General features: G+C 39.2%; 1 protein-coding gene across 2 annotated transcripts in view; it reads left to right on the forward strand.

Annotated features, from left to right (window-relative positions):
* CNTNAP5 (contactin associated protein family member 5) overlaps positions 1-26,024 on the forward strand; it is a 469,403-nt gene extending 443,379 nt beyond the window's left edge. The window contains exons 22-25 of one of the 2 annotated variants that reach the window (XR_014450796.1): positions 3,091-3,309; positions 12,911-12,982; positions 16,456-17,125; positions 22,679-26,024. Coding sequence is in view for 1 of the 2 variants with exons in the window: in XM_083153658.1 (XP_083009784.1) it covers positions 3,091-3,309; positions 12,911-12,982; positions 16,456-16,652 (488 nt within the window). In the remaining variant the exon portion in view is untranslated. Of the gene's footprint in view, positions 1-3,090; positions 3,310-12,910; positions 12,983-16,455 lie in introns of both variants that reach the window. The other variant, XM_083153658.1, reaches the window with a different exon arrangement.
* The last annotated feature ends 220 nt before the right edge of the window (positions 26,025-26,244 follow it).

The following is a 26,244-nucleotide window of genomic DNA, read 5'->3' on the forward strand; positions in this document are numbered from 1 at the left end:
TATGCAAAATTTCAATATTGGAATAAAGTAAATCCAGAGATGGCTAGATGAGGCTGGCTCCATCTGTAGAACTCCAATCTTAGTAAATTTACCCCCTACAGTAAAGGAGGATTAACCCTATTAATTTTCATATAGGCAAAGTAATAAATATATAAATACCATGATATATAAATTTAATGAAAGATACAACCCCTATATTTAAAGTGGACACTATCCAGAATCTGTTTTCCAAAACACAAGCAAGCCTGGTAATTAAGTGTTTCCTCATGATAAAATGTTTACAAAAATGGAATCAGTTTGTACGGTTCATCTCTGCTGTCTTCTCTGTCGTCATAAAGTATTAAAAAGTGTGTTCAGCTACTGCTGGATGAAAATGTAGCCTATTATACTCGTATTTACTTATTGATTACTGTACAACTGAACTGGAAGAAATATTCCGTTTACAGAGGAGAAAGACCTCAGGCATGAAATGCATCTGCACCCAGCCTAGAAAAGCTACACATGTTAGGAAAGATTAACACATTTTAAAAGACACGCTATGGAAATAGCTGCCAGTTTGTTCCTTAGACTGACAAGCAGCATACAGCTCTTAACAGCTAGAGAAGGAATCGTTGGCCTGATAGAGAGTAGACAGATTCAGTACTTTGGGGACAAAAGCATACCAACAGTTTAAACCAACATTTCCTAGAGATCCATTCCTGTGCTGTGACTGGTGGGGGTGTCCCTAGCCTCAGCGGGCATTTACCATTTGATTTTTGAGCAGCCATAAGGTTGCTCTAATGTCCAATAATGAGGCCAATGTCTGATGAATGGGGCCACAATCAACGCAGTGGATGAAAGTTATGCGGTACAGATGGATGGGGCCACAATCAATAAAGTGGATGAAAGTTATGCGGTGCAGATGGATGGGGCCACAATCAACACAGTGGATTAAAGTTATACAGTGCACTTTTTCATTGTCCATTTCGACTGTGCCAATGAAAAACGTAAAAAAAAAAACTTTTGACTGTCAACCTTCCTAATGTCCACCTATGCTTGTGTCGACCTTTTGCCCCTTTGGACCTTAGGCATGTCAACCTTAATAGTATTGACCCAAGGATTCATACCCAAAGAAAGATACCACTTATTTATAAATGTTGCTGCTGCCTTTAGTTCTGCAAACATATAACGTATAATGGAGCTGATGCAGAGGTGAATGCAAGTTGGTTTTGTGCACATATGGTATGATGCATGTACTCACGGTGAGCAGGATGCACCAAACAGAATTTTTCAGTCAGACCTCAAAAGATGCCATTTTGAAAGGTTTGGCCACATTCCGAATATGCATTAAGCTCCGGAATGTGATACATTTCGGAGCTTGGACCCCGTGGCTAATGCCGTCTTTACTTTTTTAAACTCATGTAATATACAATAGAAGCCTAGGGGTTCTATTTGCATTTCTGCTGAGAAGGATCCAATTAGAGCCCTTCCGGCACCACCTACGATGCGTGCATCAGACGATGTGCATGCACAGATGGACCCCTGATCTTAAACCCCAAACTCCACACACTGTAAGGGATAGCTCTCAGCAGGACACATACCAATACTCTTTGAATGCATAGCGGTTACTAATAACATCTTGTGCTTGAATAAAAGAGCTCTCCTATGAAATGATTGGAATTGTGGGTTTATGAGCCAGGGTGCGTCCAGTTATATGCAGGAAAATGCTATATAAGCCCTTAGGCTTCAATAGTGCAGCTCCAGCTGAAGATGGCATTGCTCAGTGCATTAAAGCCCTGGAATCTATCACATTCCGGGGCTTGGTAAATATGTGCTAAGTGGCCAAACCTCTGATATTTGAGTTTTTGAACATTTGCCTGCATTTTTTTGCATTGGCCATCCTGACCAGAGAGAGAGAGAGAGGAGGAGGAATAGGGGCAGAAATATTAGAGATAGAGGATAAATAGGAGCAGATGGGAGAGAAAGAAGGAAAATGGGCAGATAGGGGCAATTCATGATGTCATCCCCCACCCCGACTTCGGTCAGTCAGTCTAGATTTATTATTTATACTGTACTATGATGGCCGAATTGGGGGGTGCCAAAGTCATGTGACATCACCTGCCCACCCCAAACAGGCATGTGCACGCCTACATTCGTAGGGGTATGTAAAGAGTTTTTGTGGGCACGCCCATGAAATGCTGGGTGGAACCCATCTACCACCCTCTGGCTGCCAATCATTTTGCGAGTGAAAAAATTCGCCAACAGTGTTTGCTCAGGGGGTTTGCACATGTGCCTGGGTGACTATGAGCATGTGTAGACCCCACCATGGGGGACGGGGCCGAACTCAGACCTGTGCGAATAGAGGGAATCATATAGAGCAGGGGAGTGTGTTAAAGGCATACATGATACAGGTGTAGTTCTAGAGGATTGTAAAAGAGGGCATGTAGTTCCACTTTAGAGAAGGAAGCAGGGAATAGGCAGGTAACTACAGCATAGACCAGTAAGTGTTATATCATTAGTAGTGGAAGTAATGGAAACACTATTATCTATCTATTTATCTATCTATATATCTATCTATCTATTCTTTATCTTAATAATATTACTTATTTAAAGAAAAAATCATCACCATAATCACTATATAGAATAATACGAAAATGTGTTTGATCACTGCTCTTAGTAAATAATTTTATTCATGTTCCCTTGGTGATTCCAAAAATGAGTCTAGCTGTGTGACCTGACTAGACATCTGTAGAATTTCATATTAGATCTGTTATTACAGGTGATAACAATAGTTACAATAATATTGCAGGCAATATTACGAGATTTTCTGAGACCTCTCCTGGATCATACTTTTTAATTCTTTTTTTTTTATGTATCTTCTAGACATTCAATAAGATATTTGATTAAATTAGAATTTGAATAGAAAACTTTGGAAGTGTGGTTTATGGACAAAAAAACATGCAAATCTGAGAAACATTACTTAGATTTGATATTTAGATATAAATAGTTGCACAAATCACCAGAGTTTTCTTTCAGACATCTGTCACTATTAATTATTTTACTTTTTTTACAAAATTCCAAGTCATTTGATTTGTCCTATTCTTCCTACAGATAACCAAGGGCTTGATCCGGAGATCTCTAGAGCAAATTCCTTAGGGTTTGTCGGATGTCTTTCTTCTGTCCAGTATAACCAGGTGGCACCCCTTAAGGCAGCACTCCGACACCCCAGTATAGCACCAGTTAGAACCATTGGTTCATTGTCTGAATACAGCTGCGGATCCATCACAGAAAGTGACCTCAGTACAATCACCACAACCTACTCTTCCTCAGGTACGTACTGTAGTGAATCATGTCAGTTATAGCTTCTCTTCGTTCATGACCTATGCAGATTTATAGAGTAGTATACAGAATATATCCTGCAAAGCCCAAACTCAGTCTCAGACAAGGAATTGGAAAATCTCTAATGACCATAAAATAATGAGGACATTTTATTTAGCACTCTGGTCAGATCCCAAGGGATAAGACATCTAATTTTCAATTAAGAGCGTTATGTGACTAGTGTATGCAATTTTCTCTCAGTAATAGAGCAGCATGGATGGGGGGAATGTTTCCTACCTCACTCCATTTCTGATTATACATATTTCATCATCTCCAAATCCAATAATGGACAGTAGCAGGTCAACTCCTTCATTACTGGATATGACTTTTGTAGCAGAAGATTAGAATATAAAATATCTGGCAAAACTCCCAGGACCTACCTTTACGTGACTTCTCCAATACCCCTTCAGACAGAGAAAAATACCCCAGACATTTCTGGCTCCAGGCAGGTAGACTCAGGGTTTTCTCTATCTGAAAGTGTTGACCCACATCTAAAATGCTTCGCCCCTGGAATTTACCAGGGTTTTTCTCCTGTTTTAAAGGGTGCGACCTGGGTTTTTTGACTCAGTCACAGAAAATAACTCTGATTAAGTGGCCTGGTGGGGCGCTGGCTCATTGGCTGAGCGGGTGGCCCTCTATGATTGGCTGAGCAGGAGTTGCACTTGCACTGGTACTGGCACAGATCCGCACTGGCATCTGAGTTAATTATGGATCTTCAGATAAGCACTGGAACAAGGTGTAGTGAACAAGGCGCATGCACACATGCATGATGTGCGCAACAATGGCACACTGAGCAAGGTGCATACACACCATGCGCAAGAGCAAGGTGCATCTGACACACAGTATATTGCAGGGATAACCAGACATCTATTTGAAAGGTGTCGACCCGGGAAATCCCTGGGTTAAAAGTGCTGTGTGAAAGGGGGTAAGAGCTTTGAGCCGCGTCGTACCTGGGCTTTTGTATCCCAGAAAAAAAACAGGGTTTTCGGGGATTTTTCTGTCTGCAAGTGGTACAAGTTTGCCATACAGGATAGGAATATTATTACACGTTTCTATTTTGAGAGATTTGGCATATATATATATATATATATATATATATATATATATATATATATATATATATATATATATATATATATATATACAGGTTGAGTATCCCTTATCCAAAATGCTCGGGACCAGGAGAATTTTGGATAACGGATTATTCCGTATTTCGGAATATTTTAATATTTTGAAGTATCTTGCATTTATGCTGTATAAACACATAATATACACACAGATATATTTTATTACCACATAAAATACACACAAATATATTTTAATTGTTCAAAAAACAAGGTTTCAAAACGTGAAACAAAATGTGTGTACTATCTCAGCACTGAATTTGAATGCCAAGCAATCATTGTCTTGCACATATATAGTGCCAGTTACATATCATGTCCCCAGTGATGCTGTTACAAATGTCCCCAGTGAGTTTTTAGCAAAAAAAAATTTTTTTTACTTTCTGGAATGTCTGGTTCTCGGAATAATTTGGATAACGGATATTTGGATATGGGATACTCGACCTGTATATGTAAAAAAGAGAATACCCCTTCAATGCGCTGTTTCAAGATGTGTTTGTTGGCTGCGTTTCTGTTTGACCCCTCTGTTAGTAGGGGAAGAGTGGGAATGGATAGAAGCGAAAGGACAGAGTGCGCCAATATTTTTAACTCTCCACCACCAATAAAATGTGTTTCAATCGAATACGACACAAACTGCAAACAAAGTTTTAATATATTCAATTTTTATTGTGTATTAAATTGTGAAAATTGTGATAAGTGTCATTACAGTTTTTTATTGGTGGTGGAGAGTTAAAAATATTGGCGCACTCTGTCCTTTCGCTTATATATATATATATATATATATATATATATATATATATATATAGTCCGGAGTGTATCCACACCTATGCAGGTGTAGAATATCCAGCACTCTCCTAAGTATGAGTCCAAAACAAGTTTGGTAAAAATCCAGATAGCTGAGTTTTATTCAATTTGCACACGGTGTCAAGTAGATAAGTTCAAAAGTGTTTTATAGAACATGCCCCGACGTTTCGATCCCACACAAGGGGATCTTTCTCAAGAGGCTTTTAGTTCAGTGGTACAGCAAATTCAGCGAAGAAATCAAGGGAAAAGCCCTGGGTGAGCTGCTCCGGTCACCCAGGGCTTTTCCCTTGATTTCTTCGCTGAATTTGCTGTATATATTTGCTGTATATATATATATATATATATATATATATATATATATATATATATATATATATATATATATATATATATATATCACATGTAACTTCTTCTGGTTGGTCACGTACAATGCCATGCTGACATTGGTGGACCTACTTTACACACCTTATTACATGCCTTCTTGCCCCGGGCTCCTCACTTCTTCACATTGGTCCCAGCCTCCTTCTTAGGATGGGCCCTGTCAGGCTTCATATTCCCCACCAGCTCTCATGATACTAATTGTGTATACAAGCTGTAATAGCAGCTATGCTGTACTAGAAGCCTGGTGGTGATGGTGTCATTGGTTATGAACTATAACCATACCCTACATGAAAACAAGAGGTGAAAATGAAGAAAAGAGAAGATTTTTTGTGTTAAAATGCGCAAGTGAGAGTTTCTTTTAATAACACACACTTAAAAAAACTCTTGGTACTTCTTTACTTTCACGGCGCCAGCATGGATAGTTCATACCTCCACTATCCATGTTGGCATGGAGTTGATTTTAATTAGCGTGGCGAGCGTAGCGAGCCACCGAGCCCGCAGCGTGGGCGAGCGAAGCGAGCCCCGCAAGGGGACTCTGACGCGCGGTGCCATGCTGGCGCCGTGAAAGTAAAGAAGTACCAAACTCTTTATTTTGTTAAAAATTCACCCATAATAAAAAGTTGCTTTATGTTGCCTATGGGATTAGAGGCACTGAGGCTAAAGCTTTATTGTTTTCACAGTAGATTGTCTCTACGTGGTGCTGAATGGCATTGCACATATCACCCTTGTCCCCTGCATCATGCATGTGTGTATGCATGGCATGATGCAATGCAGGGTACTGTTGCACTTCTAATTAACCGGGAACACATCACTCTGATGTGATCCTGGCCTATTTTGCATTTTACACATAATGCTTAAAAGAAAACACAGGAACTGATTGGTTGGTATGTTATTTATCTCCACTTTATCTTTCTCCAATCAATGTACATCTCCCTTTTGCTGTTACATGTAACTTAAGAGTTTCCTGGATAGTCAAATGTTAAATGCATTCTGTATGCATCCTGACTCTGGGCCAGATGCATTAAGCTTCAAAAGTGATAAACTGGAGAAGGGTAAACAACCAACCAATCAGCTCCTGCCTGACATTTTTCAAACTAGTCTGTGACATGACAGGTCGGATCTGATTGGCTGGCTGTTTATCACTCTCCATTTTATCTGCCGCCATATCTTATATTTTTATTATATTGTAGTTATTATTATTATTATTATTATTATTATTATTATTATTATTATTATTATTATTATTATTATTATTATTATAAAATTGTGCTTCATTTTTTTGTATTATTTTTTTTTTTTTTGTGTTTATTTACTCAACTTATTTTGCCTAGACTTACATAATATACAAACTTCCTGAAAAAGGACCTCTGTCTGCTAAATCCTCTGAAACATACTCTTTCTTCAATGTGGCATACATTATAAATAACTTGACCTTAAGGGCCCCATACATCAGCAATTAATTGTGACAATTTTCAGATATGGAGATGATTGCCACAATTAATTTTAGATGTGTGGGCTCCCCCTTTTGGCAATCCCAATCACAATCACCAATCGATTGCTTAATCAGGTTTTTAAACATGTTTAATAATCTGGTATTATCTGCAGATCTTTTTTAGATGTGTGGGTATTCCCAATTCGTTTTCTTCATCTATTTACATTATGAACAGCTGAAATGACAATCGATTGGGGCAATTTCCAGATATGAAGATGCAATCTTTAGATGGAAAAATCTGCCGATCACTGAAAAAAACTGTAATGTGTGGGCAAAGTCGGATAGATCTGAAAATCCATTTATCTGGCCAAAATATCCCAATATCTGAAAATCCATAAATTGTGATTGCTGATGTATGGGGCCCATTACTTAGCAACCTCTGCAACCATGGAAACAATCACTAAATTCTACAATGTTTCCATGGTTACAGATGTTGTTATGAAAGGTAATTTATTCACAACCAGTCTGTCAATTTGCATTAACAACTTATTTAGGTAGAAGTCCTATTTCACCTGTCAGGAAATTTCTCAGTTTCAGTACCCAGCATGATGATTTATATGAAGCAAAATCATTTTTGATTGCATGACTATTTGGGAAAAGCTCTCCTGAGATTATTTATATCAGACTTATATTGGCATATTCGATTCAAATATTCCACAAGACATCACTGTGATATCTGGCTGTGTACTTTGTCATTTAATATGATCCGGAACAGGAAAGGCAGGAAAAACAGATACTGTCAGGAAAAGCCATGGGTCAAGTCTACATAAGTGGTTCCCAAACTCGGTCCTCAACCAACTTGGACGCCCAACATTTCACTTTTCCCAGGTCAGGTGCACAGGTGTTCTCATTACTTAGATCCACAGGTGGAGCTAATTATTTCATTTATAATTCTATGAGGAGATCAGGAAAACATGCACTGTGTGTTATCCTTGAGGATCGAGTTTGGGAACCATTGGTGCAGATAGTCAAGTACAAATGCATATTAATCAGTAACAGAATGTAAGTCATACTTGCCTACCTGACCCTCTCCATGAGAGAGAAAATGCTCTGTTCCTGGACTTCCCTGGTAATGTATGATTGCCATCACCTGTGGTGAAACACCTTTGTTATCAATCATAAAGTAAGTAGGCAAGTATGATGCAATTTCATTCATTCAACAAGCAAAGTTGTTCACAGCCTTGTATTCTCCTGAACTGCAGAGTATAGACTGGAAATGGGTGAAGAGCATGTTTTATGTAATCTACTGCTCAGTATTGGCTGTAAGCTACAAATGGGAGGAGAGTGTTCTTCATGCAATTTACAGCAGAGCATTAGTGGGGACTGTAATGGGTGAAGAGCATGCTTTATGCAGTATACTGCAGAGTATTGGCTTTACTCTAAAATGGGGGGAGAGCTTGCTTTTTGAAAATAAATTTCATTTTTATGAGCAGGAAAACAGCTTTGACATACAGGGCCTTATTCTTGTTCGCTCTTTCTGACAAAATCCTTCTTAGATGGACAAAACCATGTGCACTGCAGTTGGGGCAGATGTTACTTGTGCAGAGAGAATTAGATTTGGGTGGGGTTTTACTTCAAAGTGAGATCTATATTGCAGTGTAAAAATAAAACAGCCAGTATTTACCCTGCACAGAAACAAAATAACTCACCCAAATCTAATTCTCTCTGCACAAGTAACATCTGCCCCACCTGCAGTGCACATGGCTTTGTCCATCTAATGGAGCCCACACACGCACCGTTGCCGGCGGTGCGATGCTGTACGATGGGGTGCGCGCTCACGTGGCACCTCATCGTACAGTACAAAAAGTACGTGCTGCACATACTTTTTGTACTAGCTTTTTCTAGCATAGCATCGCATCGCATGCACATCGTATGCACAAGGCATACGATGCGATGCTATGTGTGCTAGTTAAGCCCAAAATGCACGCCGGGTAGGGTTACCACCTTTTTGTTGAGAGATTCCCGGACATTGGCCCGCCCCTTGACACACCCACTGACCCGCCCCAGCCCCGCCCTTTGACCCGCCTTATGTTGATTTTTTTTTTTAACCTTTGCTTCAATTTCATTCTTGATTTTGCACACCATAATGCCAGTTACATGTTAGATCACACACATTAATGGCTATTACAAGTTATGCCACACACCGTGATGCCCAATACACATTATGCCAGGACTCAACAATTTTTTTTCAAACGAGGGACAACATGGACAGTGCGCGCCGAAGGCGGGCACCAAAAAGCTCACTGTAATGCCGATTACGTCACACACCCATTACATAGTATACCACATGCCATAATGCCCATTACATGTTATGCCATACACTGTGATGCCCATTACACATTATTCCCATTACTTGTTATGCCAGGACTGATATGTTTTCTAAAGTAGGGACAACAGTCAGTGCGCGCCACAAAAAAAATCACTGTAATGCCGATTAAATGTCACACACCCATTACATAGTATACCACATTCCATAATGCCCATTACGTTATGCCACACACCATAATGCCCATTACACATTATACCAAACACCATAATGCCCATTACGCATTATAGCAAACACCATAATGCGTAATGGGCATTTAGTACACTATGGCAAGTATTCAATGCCGGTGCGAGCGGCCGGCGAGGGGGTTAAACTGCGAGGATCACAGAAAACCAGTGATCCTCGCAGTTTAACTCCCGCGCCGGCCGCTCGCACTATGCAACGTTCCGTGGGAATCCTCGCAGTCACAGAACGGCGAGGATTCCCCTAAACTGCGAGAGCCGAGGCTAGTGCAGCAAACTCGCTGTAATTAGCCTCGATTCTCGCAGCTTTTGGAGGCACATTCGCAAATTCCCCCTCGCTCAAAAAACGGAGCGAGGGGGAATTTGCGAATGAGGGGTGTCAGTTGAATACTGACAGGGTGAGCGGTGACTGCGAGCAAAAAGTCCTGCTCGCAGTCACCGCTCGCCCACGGCATTGAATATATGCCTAAATGTATTAACAAAACGTATTCACAAATTAGGTAAAACCAAAAAAAGGGGATATGCATGCAATAGTTTAATATATCTCCAGTGGGGCTGATGGAGAACTTAGTCCCACTTTGATGTATAAAGTACCGGGCTGTTGTGTGATAAAGCCAGGGGGTGTGTTGCAGGTAGCTGGCGTCCCTACTCCCTGCAGTGCACACACCCCTGGTTTACCTTTTGACAGGACTGTTCCCTGCATCCCACGTAGGTGATGAATGCTGTGCCCTCCTCAGTCTGGGGTGCGGGGGCTGGCAGTAAGCTTTCTCCGGAGTTACTGTATGATTGCCATGCTGTCACCGGAGCATTGCACCGACTGCCAGAAGCAACCCGGCACCAGTGGATCACACACGAGGAACACGCCTTCTAAGCGTATATAATACTGCGGCAGGTGGACTACTGGCTGCCAGGAAAGATAACTGTATAATTTTGATCCGGCACTGGGACTGGCTCACGCTGGGGTGCGCCCGCCGTCACGCAGCGCCGCAGGAGGAGAAGCCAGAAGCAGATGAAGAAATCCGGAGCCGGAAAGCACATGAAGAGTGAGAGTGACATACAGTCTCTCCCTCCTCCGTGCCGCGGCAGAGTGTAAAAGTGAGTGAGACGGAGCGTCCTCATGTCAGGTGGCAGCAATTCCCGGACATTGTATAGTCCGGGACAGCCACCCGCCCGGACTCCGGACGCCGGTCTCAATTTCCGGACTGTCCGGAGTAATCCCGGACGGGTGGTAACCCTAACGCCGGGATCGGTGCGTGTGTGGGCTCCATAAGAAGAATTTTGTCAGAAAGAGTGAACTAGAATAAGGCCCACAGCCCCTGCTGCGTATTAAATACCTGGCAGAACCTCTGCCCCCAAATAAATTGGGATAGGGATTAAATCCTGTTGAGTATATCTGTATTTTACTTCTGAGAGTATGATCTTGACAATAGGATTACAGAATATTTGTACAGCCTACAAAATGGCTGTATCAACTGTATTTAGGTAATGGGTCCACTCTAGTACTCTAAATCATAAGCCTAAGAGAAGATAGACTGAACTGATCTGGTCTGCCTTCACTCAAACGTGCATGGAATATTCAGATCGTCATAAATAGGATGATTTCAACTTTGCAAAGTGGGAATATTGTTAAATATGTATATTTACTATTATTCTGCAGTTAGTGGTATAATCTTCATTTTTACTTAGTCCATGAATCTCATTTGCTGCTAATGACTTTTTCTGATAAGCTGAAAATGGTCATTCTTTTGACAAAAGCAGACGATTGAATTGATTAACTGGATGATTTTTTGGAAGTAACCACATAGTATAGCTATCTATGCAAATGAGTAATTCCTAAATGTTTTATTTAATTGCCGCCAGTAACAGTTAATGCATTTAGTAATGGATACCATTTGCAAATGCTCATCAGTTTTTATTGACACATTTTTAAAACCAAACATTTTAAACCCAACTCCGCTCATTGTACATTGATGCATTGATACAATGAGCAATACCGATAATAGATGGTTACTAGGTTTAATGAGAGACGCACATACTGGCAAAGTGCTTTTATGAGTGTGGGAAGAGAATAGTAAGTAGGAGGGAGGGATATTTTGCTTGGAAATACAGCTGGCAGGCAAACTGCAGAGGTTAGTTGGTGAAAGACAAAGCTACATAATTATGCATAAATATGCTGTACATCAGTAATTACACTGACAGATATAAATCTCACAAAAGACTATGGAAGGATTAAGCTGAACTGCTGTGAGGATAAAGGATGTGAATATGAATTTGTGAATATTATGTCAAAATGCACCTACGTGCTCATTAGGTTGTGTTCCATTAAGTCCTGGATTTGAAGGGCGTCTGTATGAACAGTGGACAGTTACTATCATATAATAATTTAACAATAACTTTTACTGAAGTCACCATCAGACCTGACTGTGGGGGAGATTTAGCAAAGTTTGGTGAGAGGTAAAGTACAAACCAATCAGTGCCTATCATTTTTCAAACTCAGTATGTAAAATGACAGTTAGATAAAGTGCTTATTAATCATCTCCTATAACCAAGCATTACAAAAATCTCTCACAATGTACTCTTAAGGGGCATACACACGTAGAGATCTGTGCTAAGCAATTTTGCTAAGCTATTTTGCCAAGCTATTTTGCTGGTGTCAAGATCTCCCATGGGGAGCACATACACATGCAGAGATTTGTGCTAAGTAATTTTGCTAAGCGATTTTGCTAAGCAATTTTGCTTAAGCAAAAAAAGTCAGGGTAATGGTTTAGAATGAGAGATTGTGATCAGTATCTCTCATTCTGTACACACAGAGAGATTTGCAGTCATTTGCTAAGCAATCTGACTAGATTGTGACTGCATGCACTGACTTAGTTAGCAAGAGATATTAAATCTCTCGGAGCATACACACAGAGAGATCTGTGCTTACTTTCTAAGCAATCTAGTCAGATTGCTTAGAAAATAGCACAAATTTGCTCCGTGTGTACACCCCTTTACAGTTAAAACTGGCATCTCAATTGACTCTCCCTAAGAATATATTATTGACAGGCACAGTCAGAATATGCGGTTTATTTTTTCATTAGCTCATTTATAAAAAAATAAAAAAGGGAACAGTTGAACTGTCCTGCCAGGCACCATCTATTGGCTACCGGCGTACAAAATACTTTAATTCCTGCCACAGGGGTGGGGAGCAGCATTTACCTTTTATAAGATAGATAGATTTAAGTTTTTGACCATTTTTGTTTTCTAGATCCCTTCGAGAAGACGGATGACCGAGAACCTCTGACAAATGAAATAAGAAGTGGTCCTGTTGTCATTGGAGGTGACTTGTTTTTTGATCAATTATTTTATATTTTGATCAACAATGTTATATTTTGATCAACAATATTATGTTTCTCTTTATGGTTATAATAAAACAAATATCAGAGTTCAACATAGAGTGATTAAAATTAGGATACACACTGGTAAATCAAAACCTATTTTGGGAGCCTAAGAAATTCAGTGTAACTCAAGATAATTTATGTTGAAGAATCTAAAATTTGCTGAGAAATTCATTGTGGATCCAGTACTGGCACCTTTCATAGGACAGGAGTGTGAATGCTGCGGCGGGGACCGGGAGGTGCAGCAGCAACAAAGGGGGGGAGTGCCAGGATCGCAGTCAGTGGCAGCCCCCTCCTACCATAAGATATGAGCCACCACTGCTTTTAGGCATGACAAATAGAAATGATTTCTTCTAAAATCCTGCCTGCATCTACTTGTAGACATGTCTTATAGACAGAAGGTACTCGTAGACACAGTATATATTATATACAGAAGATACTTGTAGACATACCTTGTAGAAATATCTCATAAAGAGAAGGTATATAATAAAATGTCTCATTCAGAAGATACTTGTAGACATATCTCATAGGCAGGAGATACTTGTAAACATATAACATACATGCATAGAAAATTAACTTGTAGGTACTGTATATCTTGTATACAGAACATATATTGTCAAATGACAAAAGTTAAATGGATGTAGCACATTAACTGCATCCAGGTTAATAGTACAGGTTGAGTATCCCGTATCCAAAATGCTCGGGACCAGGAGAACGGATTATTCCGTATTTCGGAATATTTTAATATTTCAATTATGTATTTTGAAGTATCTTGCATGTATGCTGTATAAACACATAAAATACACACAAATATATTTTATTACCACATAAAATACACACAAATATATTTTATTTGTTCAAAAAACAAGGTTTCAAAACATGAAACAAAATTTGTGTACTATCTCAGATATTGAATTTGAATGCCAAGCAATCATTTTCTTGCACATATATAGTGCCAGTTACATATCAGGTCACCAGTAGTGCTGTTACAAATGTCCCCAGTGAGTTTTTAGCAAAAAAAATATTTTTTATGGTTTTCGGAATAATTCGGATAATGGATACTCAGATACGGGATACTCAACCTGTATTGTACTGCTGTATTACATACTGTGTGCCTACCTGAGCTATTTGTCCAAAATAAACAAGATCTTACATAGGTACCCAGATGTCTTATCATCTGTAATTTTTGCACTAAGTTGCCCAAACTTGTCCTTATGTTCAGTGTTTCTAAAGTTCTACTGTTAAACAAGTCAATGGAAAGGTAAACCCAACTTTACAAATTAGAATGTTTAAATGGAAAGGGTTTCGGGATAGAGGATCCACCATGTTTAGGTCGCACTTGCTACTGACGAACATGTTACCATCGATCCTTCACTGCGTCGATTTAGCGCACGTCTAAATGCTGTCGACAAAGTTTAAACATCTAACTAGATGCCGTCAACCACTAGTGGTTGACCATGGTATTGTAGCTGTAAATATGGGCGGTCCGCCGTCCAGATACGATTTAAAGCCCATAAAAAATAAAGTTCACTGAATTCTTACTTCACAATAAATTGTCCAGTAAATTGAAACTTTTTATTTGTTGTGGAAATATCAGAATAAGGTAACATTGTGCCTGTTTGATTCATTAATGTCCGATTTGATCTCCCCATTCAGTTTGATCCACTTTAAATCCTGAACACGGTTATATATCTCTTTAATTGCCTTTGTTCTAGGCCAGACATTTTCAGAACAGCTTATCTTTCCCTGTAACCTGAGCCAGACAAGCTATCTATCAATGTGGTGCTTTTGAGTTGTAACCTCACAGTCATCTGATAGCAACTGTAGTGAGAAGGCCATAACTGCACGTAGTTTATTCATTTCTGCACTCGTCAGCAGTGATAAAAGTGCCAAGTCCTTCACCTGGTTCAGGTTCCATCCGAAATCACTTGAAAAAGTATATACACATTAATATTCAGCAGAGATGTCACAGCTGCTCTGACAACCTGACAGTTCAGTCAATACTTATCTGGTGTGAAATGGTAGCACATAGACCTTTATAGACCTACAAAGCCCCAGGCAAGTTTATTTGGGTTTTAAATCTGAAATTATTACATGGAGAGATTTTAGGAAACATCCAATTGATGTATGTTCTGTACATAAAACGGCCTACAGTTAAATAAATATGGTTCCTAATTCTATAAATTGAACAAAAGCAAGCACCTGCCTAGATTGTTGCTTTTCTGTGCTGTTTTTATTTTATTATCCTTTGAATTACATGTGTGCTTACTTGGTTCCACTTTGTTTTTGTCTGAAAAAAACCTCACTGACTACATCTAGTTATTAAATACAGTACTTTTCTTAAAGATATTTTTTATTTTTAACTTGGAATATTCTTTGACCAAAAATTGTCAAAGGTTGGTTGCATTTTCACCCTACAGTATTTTAGACCTTCATTTGCTTCTACAGTACTGTAGGTTGAACTGAATGAATGCATAGTTGATGTGGTATGTATGCAGGCAGGGAGGTACTGCGCTCACCTTCTGAGGTGCTGACACAGCCGGAGTGTTCTGTGAACACCTCTTAGTTATGACCTGTGGTGCAACAGTGGGTAGGTTTCTAATAATATATAATAAAGAAATATAGAGAAGTGTGAGTAGTATAATGATGTTTATTGCGCTCAACTCCTCCGCCGAGCGAGTTGAGCGCACGTCACTCCAGTGCGCCGCACACCGGGAAATGTCAGCCCGCACCATCCAGCAGACGCCGGCGTACTGTGGTAGCGACGTGGAACTACGACTGGTGTCCCCACCACGGGACAGCAGGACTCCAGGGGGATCATCTGCAACAAGTTTCTGAACGCTCCCCTCTACAACGGCAGCACTAAGGTATGTTGAGTGCACCACTGGAGTGTCTTGGGACGCCAGCCTCCGGTGACATCTGCATACCTTATTGATCTGGACAGTAATCGGGACTGTTATTCTCCTTCCCCCACCCCACACCGCCCACCACAGGATAGAGACTGTCCTTACCTGCGCCCCCCACACCCTGCAGGTAGCGGACACCACTCTCACCGAGTGGAAGCTGCACGGCCACCAGCCCCATCCCCATTTCCCATTTAATTGTTTTTACAAGCAATAAACATCATTATACTACTCACACTTCTCTATATTTCTTCATTATATATTATTAGAAACCTACCCACTGTTGCATCACAGGTCATAACTAAGAGGTGTTCACAGACCACTCCGGCTGTGTCAGCACCTCAGAAGGTGAGCGCAGTACCTCCCTGCCTGCATACTTTTAATTACAGTCTGGATCACTCTGGGTCTGCAGCCCCTTCAAACAGAAGTAACTTGAGCACTATACCCACCCATTGTACGCATTACTTGTGATGTGGTATGTACTTATGTGTTATTTTCTGCTTTCCCTATAGGTGTCATAGCGGTAACAATATTTATTATTTTTTGCATTGTTGCAATAATGACAAAAATTCTATACCGACACAAAAAGACTCATGGAAAAAACCAGTCCAAGGAAAAAGAGTATCCAGTAAATACAGCCTATTCCTTCAGAAATGAAATGGACTTACAGAACACAGTTAGCGAGTGTAAAAAGGAGTATTTTATTTGAAAGACTTCATTTCTATACCATTATTTTTTCCCCTCTCTCTTTTTAGCTCATTCTTTACAGCAATTTCCTCTGGAAAGAAATAACCGAGCACTGATGTGCTGGCAAACTTTTCATTGCCTCCTTCTTGTCAAAGGATTGCCAGCTATTTCTGCAGTTTAAGCAGCCTACCCCCTATCTTGAACAGATTTGGATCCACCCACATGCATGGTTCAGATTCAGTTTTTATGGTCTTATTTCTACAATTTTTTTGTAAATGTGTGCCACACAATGATCAAGGCTTTAACCGCTTCTACAACCTGCAACAACTAAGGATTCAACAACGCGTCAGACCCTCTTAAAGTTCTTTTTCTGTTTGGCTTGTGAGAAAGACCTCAACAAGATGAAATTAGATAGATTATTTTATGTCGCTAAGTGAATTTGTTTCAGATGATGTTTTCATCTGCAAATAGCAATGGAACGAAAAGCCATTACAGGTATATTGCATATTTAGGGATGCTTTTTCACTGCTAAACCAAGTACATATACAATATTAAGCAAGCGCAAGGTGTTTAGGCCAAAGTAGATGTTACAGTTGATAATATATTTGATAGCCCAAATACTGTCCTCAGTGGGTTTTAGTTTTTATTTTATTATGAATCAATTTTTTTTAAGTTATGTTTAAAATCAGGAAGAGGCATATAGAAAAAAAATAATGGTATAAAGATATGTAGTTGGCAGTGGTACATATATCATTGGCCCTAATTTGAGGCAGCCTGAAAAAAGGGATACTTTACATAGTAATGTTGCAGCTCACTTTCCTAATAAAGGTCAGGCTCATTACATGGGCCTGTTACTGTAAAATGTGTGATGCATGTCAAGCACTTCTGAAGCATTGACCCATCGTTTAACTTCTCCTCCAATCAAAGTATCCATTCAATGCAACATGCACCATTGCACCATTGGCAGGGTGGGATATACCTTACTGTTTTTCATGGTAAAGACTGAAATCTCAAATCTAATTTTGTACAGTTCTGATGTATTGTATTTTATTTTGGGACACCTGGGGTGATTCTATCCCTCCTTACAGTGGCTGATACTTGGATTGGAGGAGATCAGCATTGCAATGGGTATGTCTAGCCAAAGACATTTTTTGTGTACCACTTATAAAACACTGATAATTTAAAAATTATTTTCCACTTACTGTATATTGAATTTTAAAAGAGCATAAAAAAGATATGCTCCAAATGACCTGTATACATGTAGCAGGTCAATTGCAGTTGTTGACGATGATGAATGCCTAACTCCAGGATAAGGTGTGAAGCTAAAATGCATATATACTGTACACAACTTTTTAAAAATATGAACTAAAATGTCCTTCTTTCCTGAGGCGTGAGGCTGCATTGCTGGTCACAGTTTAGGGGCCGATTCACCTTACCGAGTGCCCTTCTGCCAAATCTCCTTGGAAATGCAATGGGATGTGTATGAGAACACATTTGCTTCCATGAGCTGCTAGCAGAATAAATTATTCGATGGTCGCTGACCATCCATGATGACCATCAACCTCAACTGACTTTATTTGCATGTGGCTTGATGAAGGCGGGGTGGGCAATTGATATCCTGCAACGTCAACTGCCCACCCCTGGCAGGCATCAGCCTCCCTGTATACCATGGGATGACACCGGATTTTCATGGAGACTCCCATAAAATGCTGGGTGTTCCAATGGGCAAGCCTCATTCCACCGCTGTCTGCCCCTGGCCCACCCCGGCTCAGTGACTATGCAAGTCGCTGAAGCCATTTACAAATGGAAGGCTGCACATGGGCATAATAGACCATGCACCTGCGGAGTCACCTACACATCGGGATGAGGCCAAACTCACTATATACTGTAGGGAGAGAATTATAATCACCCCCTTTGTTACTTCATAGGACACCTTCTCCGTGATCTACTTGTTAGGCCTATTTATAGAGCATTATGACAGTGACAGTTTTCTCCACTTAACTTGAATCTTAATCCATTAAAGGTTAGTCCTGGAAATGTGACATTTCAACTATAAATAACAACTAATTATCTGTACCCATGCCAGAATATGTGTATCAGTATTGTGTTTTCATGGATACAGAAAAATATTGTCAGATGCATTGCTGTACTGTGACAACCTAATGAGCTGCCTGAAACATTAAGAAACTAAAGAAATTGATATATATTTTTTTCAGTTAAGGTAATTTTTAGTGGTAATGTTAGAAAAAAAAATTAACCAGTAAAATAATAAATAGCATTTAAGACATATGGACATCAAAGATGTATCATATATATCAGCATAATATACAAATTATAATAAATAGAGTCAGTGCAAGGTACATAGATCATCATGTAAGTCAATGCAAGGTACATAAATAATAATTTAATTAAATAAAAAACACAGAATAAGGTAATAAGCAGGTTTTAAGACGTTGAGTCAATATCATTTATATAAACAATTTTTTATACATTAACATTAATATATATTAACACTTGACTTACAATTGTAAAATAAATGCGATTAGTGACTGAGAGGCTGATGTACTGTATCAACAGTGAAGAGTGGCGAAGAGAAGAAGTTGCCTTTGGCAACCAATCATCATCTACGTATCATTTTATTGAGTGTACATCATAAATGGTTCCTCAAAGGTGTTTTGTTGCTACGGCTATTTCTCTACTTTTTACTGATTGTTTCATCAACTCCCAAGTTTATTATTAACACATTTGCCCATAGGCCTTTATATTAATTGGTTGCTAGACTGGGCATTAACATTTGGATGTAGAGAATATAAACATACTACATTACTGCAATATGATTTGCAGACATTGTTTACATTCAGATTCCACCTGACATCATAAAAATGTAAGAATATGTTTTTGACTGGAGCAGACCTAAAGAAGATATATGGTAGATTTATATAATGGAGGTTAGCCTATTTTTGATGCAAAATATTATTTTAAAAATGATTACAGTACATTCAGTATTGCACCCATAAATATATCAATATGTATGTTAGATTAACTGTGTATATTTATACATATATTATGTATCCCAAAATGACATTTTAATGAAAAGAACTATTGGTATATTTCAAATAATTTAAATATATGTATAAATTGTTTCTCCATTTAGAGATTCTCAGTATAGGACTTATAGCATTCCATAATATTGAGGTTGCCTGTTATTCTCTAACTGTCGTGGCCTTTGGCTGGCCTGGCAAGTGGAATCTTGTCATTTCCTATCATCTGGAGAACTCTAGGTTTAAGGTTATGACAGCTTATAAGAATTTTGATATTATTAACAGATAATACTAGAAAGTCGTGCCCTATAAAAGTGAACCTTTGTCCTTAATTAGCATTTTTTTCCGAGGATGCTACCAATTTATACCAAGAATTTCCTTTTCTCACTTTGTTACCTGTCTTCTCTGTCTTCTGTGCCGCTGGCACTTCATGCAAATGAGAGTGAGAAGACATTAGTTAAGAAAGTTAAATTGTCCTTGCCAAAATAGCTTCAAGCTGAAAGTCTGTATTTATAAAAACTCTAGAGAAATGCTTCTTGACGTTTTAAAGCCACTAGTGTGAAATTATGTTAAGTTGACATGTTCACTTTAAGCGTCATCATTGACAGGGTTATATAGAAGAACAGGGAAATCATGATACATTCTCAGAACATAGTGTAAAAGTTATATAATTATAGCTACATCTGTAATTCAAAAAATGACCATAAATTGTCATATTGTAACCTACTATGTTTAAAACACATAATTATTATGATACACTCTAGTGTTACAAATGCTACTGTAACCTTTGGCAACCTGACATTCATTGGTGTATTTATAATGGGTGCTCACACCACACACCCTACACACATGTAATTATATTTACCTCTGTCCTCATGGGGTATGGATTGTATGGTCGACCTAAAGATAGTTGAGAGTCATTAGGTCGACACCACTAGTCAACATACTGCAAGGTCGACATGGGGCAAGATCGACAGGTCATTAGGTCGACATGGTCTAGGCCGACAGTCAAAAGATCAGCATGGGGTTTTTCACAATTTTTTTACCCGAATGTCGACACAGTACACAGACACAGGATTAAGTGCACCGTATCCCCTCGCATGGCTCGATGTTCTTGCCATGGTTTGGGCACAGTGCCTCACTGTGCTCGTCACACTATTTTATTCTCCCACCATGCCCTAGTGGATGTTAGGGCATAAAATACCACCTGTCGGCACATATCGGCTCAAAAAACAGTGAAAAATCCCATGTCGACCTTTTGACTGTCAACCTAGACCACGTCGACCTAACACTTATGTCGACCTATTGACCTGTCGACCTTGGCCCATGTCGATCTAGACCCATGTTGACCCTGCAGTATGTCAAACTAGTGGTGTCGACCTAATGACTGTCGACCATCTTCAGGTGAACTAACCAACGGTATCCCTCCTCATCAAAGCCCTGCACCAGTTGGTGCTAAACAACAATAGAATTTACTTGGAAAATTGTGCAGTGTCTATTTTCCCAGTTATTTGCACATACGCAGTAAAGAGTTCTTGAAACAAGGCTCGAGCCCCATGTTACTGAAGACCTGCACATGTGCACTATAGTCTACTACACAAAAAGATGGAGTCTACTGCTCTGTAAAAGAGGAGGGGGCCTGTACAGAGCCTGCTTACTATCATCTTTATACCGCTCCTGTTGGCATTCATATTTTGTAGTCTAACTTGCATTAAACTAAAGTGCCTAATATGTTGGTATAGGTATAGTGTATTTGTGCTAATTACACCAGGTTAAAAAGAAAGATTGATAGTTTGCAGATTAAAGTGTTGCACATAGTAAATAAGAAGATTTTAGCTACAGTATTATTTGTCTAATATATTCAATGAAATAAAAGCTATAATTGGATTGGTTGTTATTGACAACATGTCCATTTCTGCTCTTTAGAAGGTTTGAATAATCTCCCTTATTTAAAATAACATAATCTGTGTAGAAAAAATGACTTTCAAAGCTCACATGTCTGAAAATATGGTATAACATATCACAACCTTCCGGTCTCTGAGGATGGGTATCCATGGTTTGCCACCAAGAGTTGATTAATTTGCCATTGATGAAGGACCACTGACGGTTCTGCTTTATTGATGGCAGAAAATAGCTTAATATTTTATTGTGTTATAGTACAGGGGACAAAGCACCGATCCATGCTTGACCTGCCTTTGTTCCATCTCTCCAGTGGGCCTAGGGATGGCAATAAAAAAATACCCACCACCTTGCACTGTCATGTACATGGGCTGGGTGGTTGTGGCAGGCAGTAATAAGACCCTCATTTGGTATACTTGGGTGGGATTGATGTGGCGTCCAGGAGTGTTGCAGTGGTTCGTATTGGTAGGACAGGCAGGTGAGGTTATGGGGGTGCTATGAGATTTCTGACATCACATCATGCTGCGTACAGCCGAGGGGCAGGAGAAGCTGGGCAGCATCTGAGCCATGCACTACACGTGCTCAGTGCTGCCCACCATTAAAAAGGTAAAATTGAGCATGTGCAGACTAATCACAAAAGCCCAGGTTTGGAAGCTCCAATCCTAGGACTCAACTCCTGGTGATTTTAGGCCAAAATCCCAGGATCCTGCAAATCACAGGATTGGCCTCCCTAGTTGCACTGTTTAGACTGTGCCCACCTTCTTCATTTCCTTTCTGGCATGCTCATCAATGGCGCATATAATTGCTGGTTCTCTAGTTGATGGTTTGTCCCTGAGCAGCAATGACCACATTAATGGCGACCATCGATGATGAAACATTCAATTGCCAACCATACCTGTTTCCTGCTTTACACATAAGCATAACTAGTTGCATGTCTTGTGAAAATATAGGCATATGCAACAGTTCATTTGTTTTTTGTTTTTTCTAAACCTTTTTCATCAAAGGATAGTTTCCTTTGCAGAATGTTATAATTTGTTGTCAATTCAGAGGACTGTCAAGTCTGTCAGACTATTGCTGATGATTTTTTATCTTTCCTTACACTTCAAAGGTTACTAATTCTTAGGACTGCCATTTTTGATCAAGCAGATAAGGAAACATCATCATGGCATGAGATGACTTCTCCAAAGCAATCGAAGCTCTCAATGGGAAATGTTAGATTTTTTTCGTTATTTTTAGTTATTTAAAAGCAGAATATTGCTTGAATTTGCCTTTTATTTTCAGAAGCTGTTGTCAGGTGTAACTTTGGCGCTTACTTCCATATACTTGTGTCACTTATATTTGAAGAATAAAACTATTTACCAGTTGGTGTAATAGATATTGGTATCACAAAAGGAGTCTATTTGACAGGGTGGAAGGAATCCATAGTTTAGTTCTGGGACATGTGGAGTTTGGTTCAATTAGCCAGAATCATTACATAGGTAATTAAGCAGAAACTAAGTCAGGGGCAAGCCTTTCAGTATGTAGTGAACAATAATATCTACAGATATAAAGGGTACAAGCCACAGTAAACTACAAGGTTCACCATAAAGCTACTGACTATCCCTTTATATCCTCTATTGTGTCACTGTGTGTCCCGTTTGTTCTCTGATTGGCCTCTATGGATCCAGTGCAGCCATTCATAATACTCCCTCTGGCTTCCCCTAATATGTGTTGCTTATTAAAAATATAAGAGCCCAGCCATGTTATGTGAAACTGTATTCATAAATTAGCCTATGAATAATTTTGCAGGGTTACTTGTCTGGGTGGAAATATGCACATAGGAGCATCACTACATTTCCCATCCTTCATTATTACTCTCTACCAATGTTTTCTCCTAAAATACTTCTCAATTGACCCTTAATTTTATATGACTTTAGCAATGAACCCAGGATACAGTATTTAGCAGACTACATAGGAAGTGACATTTGTGCAAATTATTTTTCAGATTCTACAAGCTGCCATGGTATCAAGCTATGTCCTGTATACTGTATATTCAAGACACCAAAGTAAAATAAAAGTACAGTATTTTTTAAACAGTACCATGACCCCCAATTCATGCATGGCCTCTCATAAGTTTGTAAAAACATTCGAAATTCTACTTTGTTTTACTGCAGATTCACTGAAAATATAAATATATTGTGCTGCTGTAAGTCAGACATATGTTCAATTTTAAATTAGGCCCCATGTATTATTATATATTCACTTTCAACCTTCTTGGAATAATAATTTATTCGGCACATTCCCTTTTGATATCAGAGTCTCTCCAAGTTTATAAATAATATCTACAATTACTGAATTGTCTGTTTGATAATCCTACTTGCTATTTAGAGATAATAACACAAGGCAGGCACTCGGTGCAGGCGCTGTAATCACGTTCTAGAATCAGCTATTTACATTATTAATGTAAATGAAGATTTGATAAAAGTGAATCTATCAGGATTTGACATCTTAATTAAAAATGAGCAAAAATTATAAATATATCATTATAAACTAATTTTTTTAATTGCGCTAAGATCATTCCCTCCCATTCATCATGTCTGCTTGAGGAGTGATAAATGTGACATACAGTACTGCAATAATGTTAAAAGTTCCAAAAAGTGTGATATAGACATATACTATACTATAGCTATGAGACTGTTTCAGAGTTGTACGCTATTCCGATATTGGCCAATATGTTTATTACTGTGCATATGTCTGGTTAGCACAGTGCATCCTGATGTCTCTGCCATGTCAGTCACAGAGAGGGTTTGACTGACGATGAAATGACAGTTAGGGATTGTTAGGGTACTTGTGTAGTTTCAGCTGGCCACCTGCTCCTTCCGGGTCCGCTCGCCCACGCTTCGGGCTCGGTGGCTCGATGTGCTCGCCACACTTTATAAAGTCAACTCCACGCCGACGGGGATAGTGGGGGTATAAACTATCCACGTTGGCGTGGAGTTGGTTTAATAAAGTGTGGCGAGGGTGAGGGGACGCAGACCCAGAAGGAGCGGGCGGCCAGCTGCTGCCGTGAAACTACATAAGTTCCATTGTTAGTATGTGATATTAGACCGGGTGGCATAGTAATAGAATTATGGGCATGTTCCAACCATTTTCAGGGTATGTCAGAGCCTTATAGCAGTGGGGCTGGCATATTAGTTCTGTCAGCCATTCTAAGTAGCCATAGGGTTACTCAGAAGAGTGATAACTAACTGATCTGCATCCAACGCTGTGTTTTTGTATAAAGTCACTTGCATTTACACAAGTCACTTGCCTCAATACACATCCCAGTGGCTTGCGACATTTGTATCATTTTGCACAATCTCTGCGTACAAAGACCCAGCAGCAGGTGCATCGATGTACAACTCTGAATCAAGTCCTATATATCAGGATTCACAAAAGAAGGTTGCTTTTAATATTGGCATGTGAGTTACAGTAACAGACTCAAAATATGTGTCTAACCTGGGTTATTGAACACAATTTCAAGTAGTGTTACAGTGGCTTAGTTCTGTGAACTGTGTTCACACTGTAGGCTTTAACATGGTTATTCCATTGCCGGCGCTTGGAGATGACATCATCTGCTACTTTTACACTGCAGACTACCTAGGTCAGTCCCAGATAAGAATCTGGTCATGACCTGTGTAGCACACCAGGGGCTCGACTTGAAAGCTAATGACTAATATATAATGGCCATAAGGCCAAGCATATTTCACTTCAACCTGGCTGGGACTTGATGGCTTGAGCAGTACAGTAACTAATGGCAGTAAATTATGCTTACCGCTGTTTGATTAATGCTAAATAAAAGTTAGAATTCGTTTAGTGTGTGCTAAAGGGTTTATGGCTCATTCCTAAGTGGAACAGTAAGTAGTCAATTAGAATGGCAATGGCTACTAACACTATCCACCAATCAAAACCCAACCATGTAACGTTTATATTGGAGGGCCGTTCCATCTCTGGTTAAAGCCTCCCAGAGCGCTGTGCTCGCTTTCGGATACTAAGGTCAGTAAATATTGATTACATTTACTTGCACCTGTATGATATGCAAACAGAAAAATGCAGTTTGTCTGACATCTAATATCCCCGGTTATGTCATCACCAAGGCTCCTCCATTCATTCACCCCCAGTATATTCCAGATCAGCAATTCTAGACATGATTATCAAATAAAAATGTAAACTAGTTAAGAAACTCTCACAGCTTTACAATTGTTTAATGCAATTAACTTTATACATGTAAAATATCTGTATTTCTTCAGTTGCTGAATATATTTTCCAAAGGGATTTTCTTGACAAAGCAACACAAAGTGCAAAATAGATTTTTAAACCATATAAAAATAAAATTCTGGCACAAAATGATTTCTCTTTATTTTCTATTCTTATTGTTGTACATACCTATGGATCTGTATATAATGTATATTTAATAAAGAAAGCTTTTTGTATGATTTCGTGTGTAAGAATATTGGAGTCTGGTGTCTTACTGTCGTCGATGCTGCATATCTACCTTCTTAATGTATTCTTATTAATGTTAATTGGTGCAAAATAATAAAAAAAATGAATGCATTAACATTTATTAAAACAACTGATATCCTACGTGCAATGTCATGTGCATGTGGAGAGTATTTGTTTATGGAGAAGATATTTCTAGAGAGACATACCGTATCA

This window comes from Crinia signifera, chromosome 7 (genome assembly GCF_055691185.1).
Source record: "Crinia signifera chromosome 7, ASM5569118v1, whole genome shotgun sequence".
Classification (NCBI taxonomy): domain Eukaryota; kingdom Metazoa; phylum Chordata; class Amphibia; order Anura; family Myobatrachidae; genus Crinia; species Crinia signifera.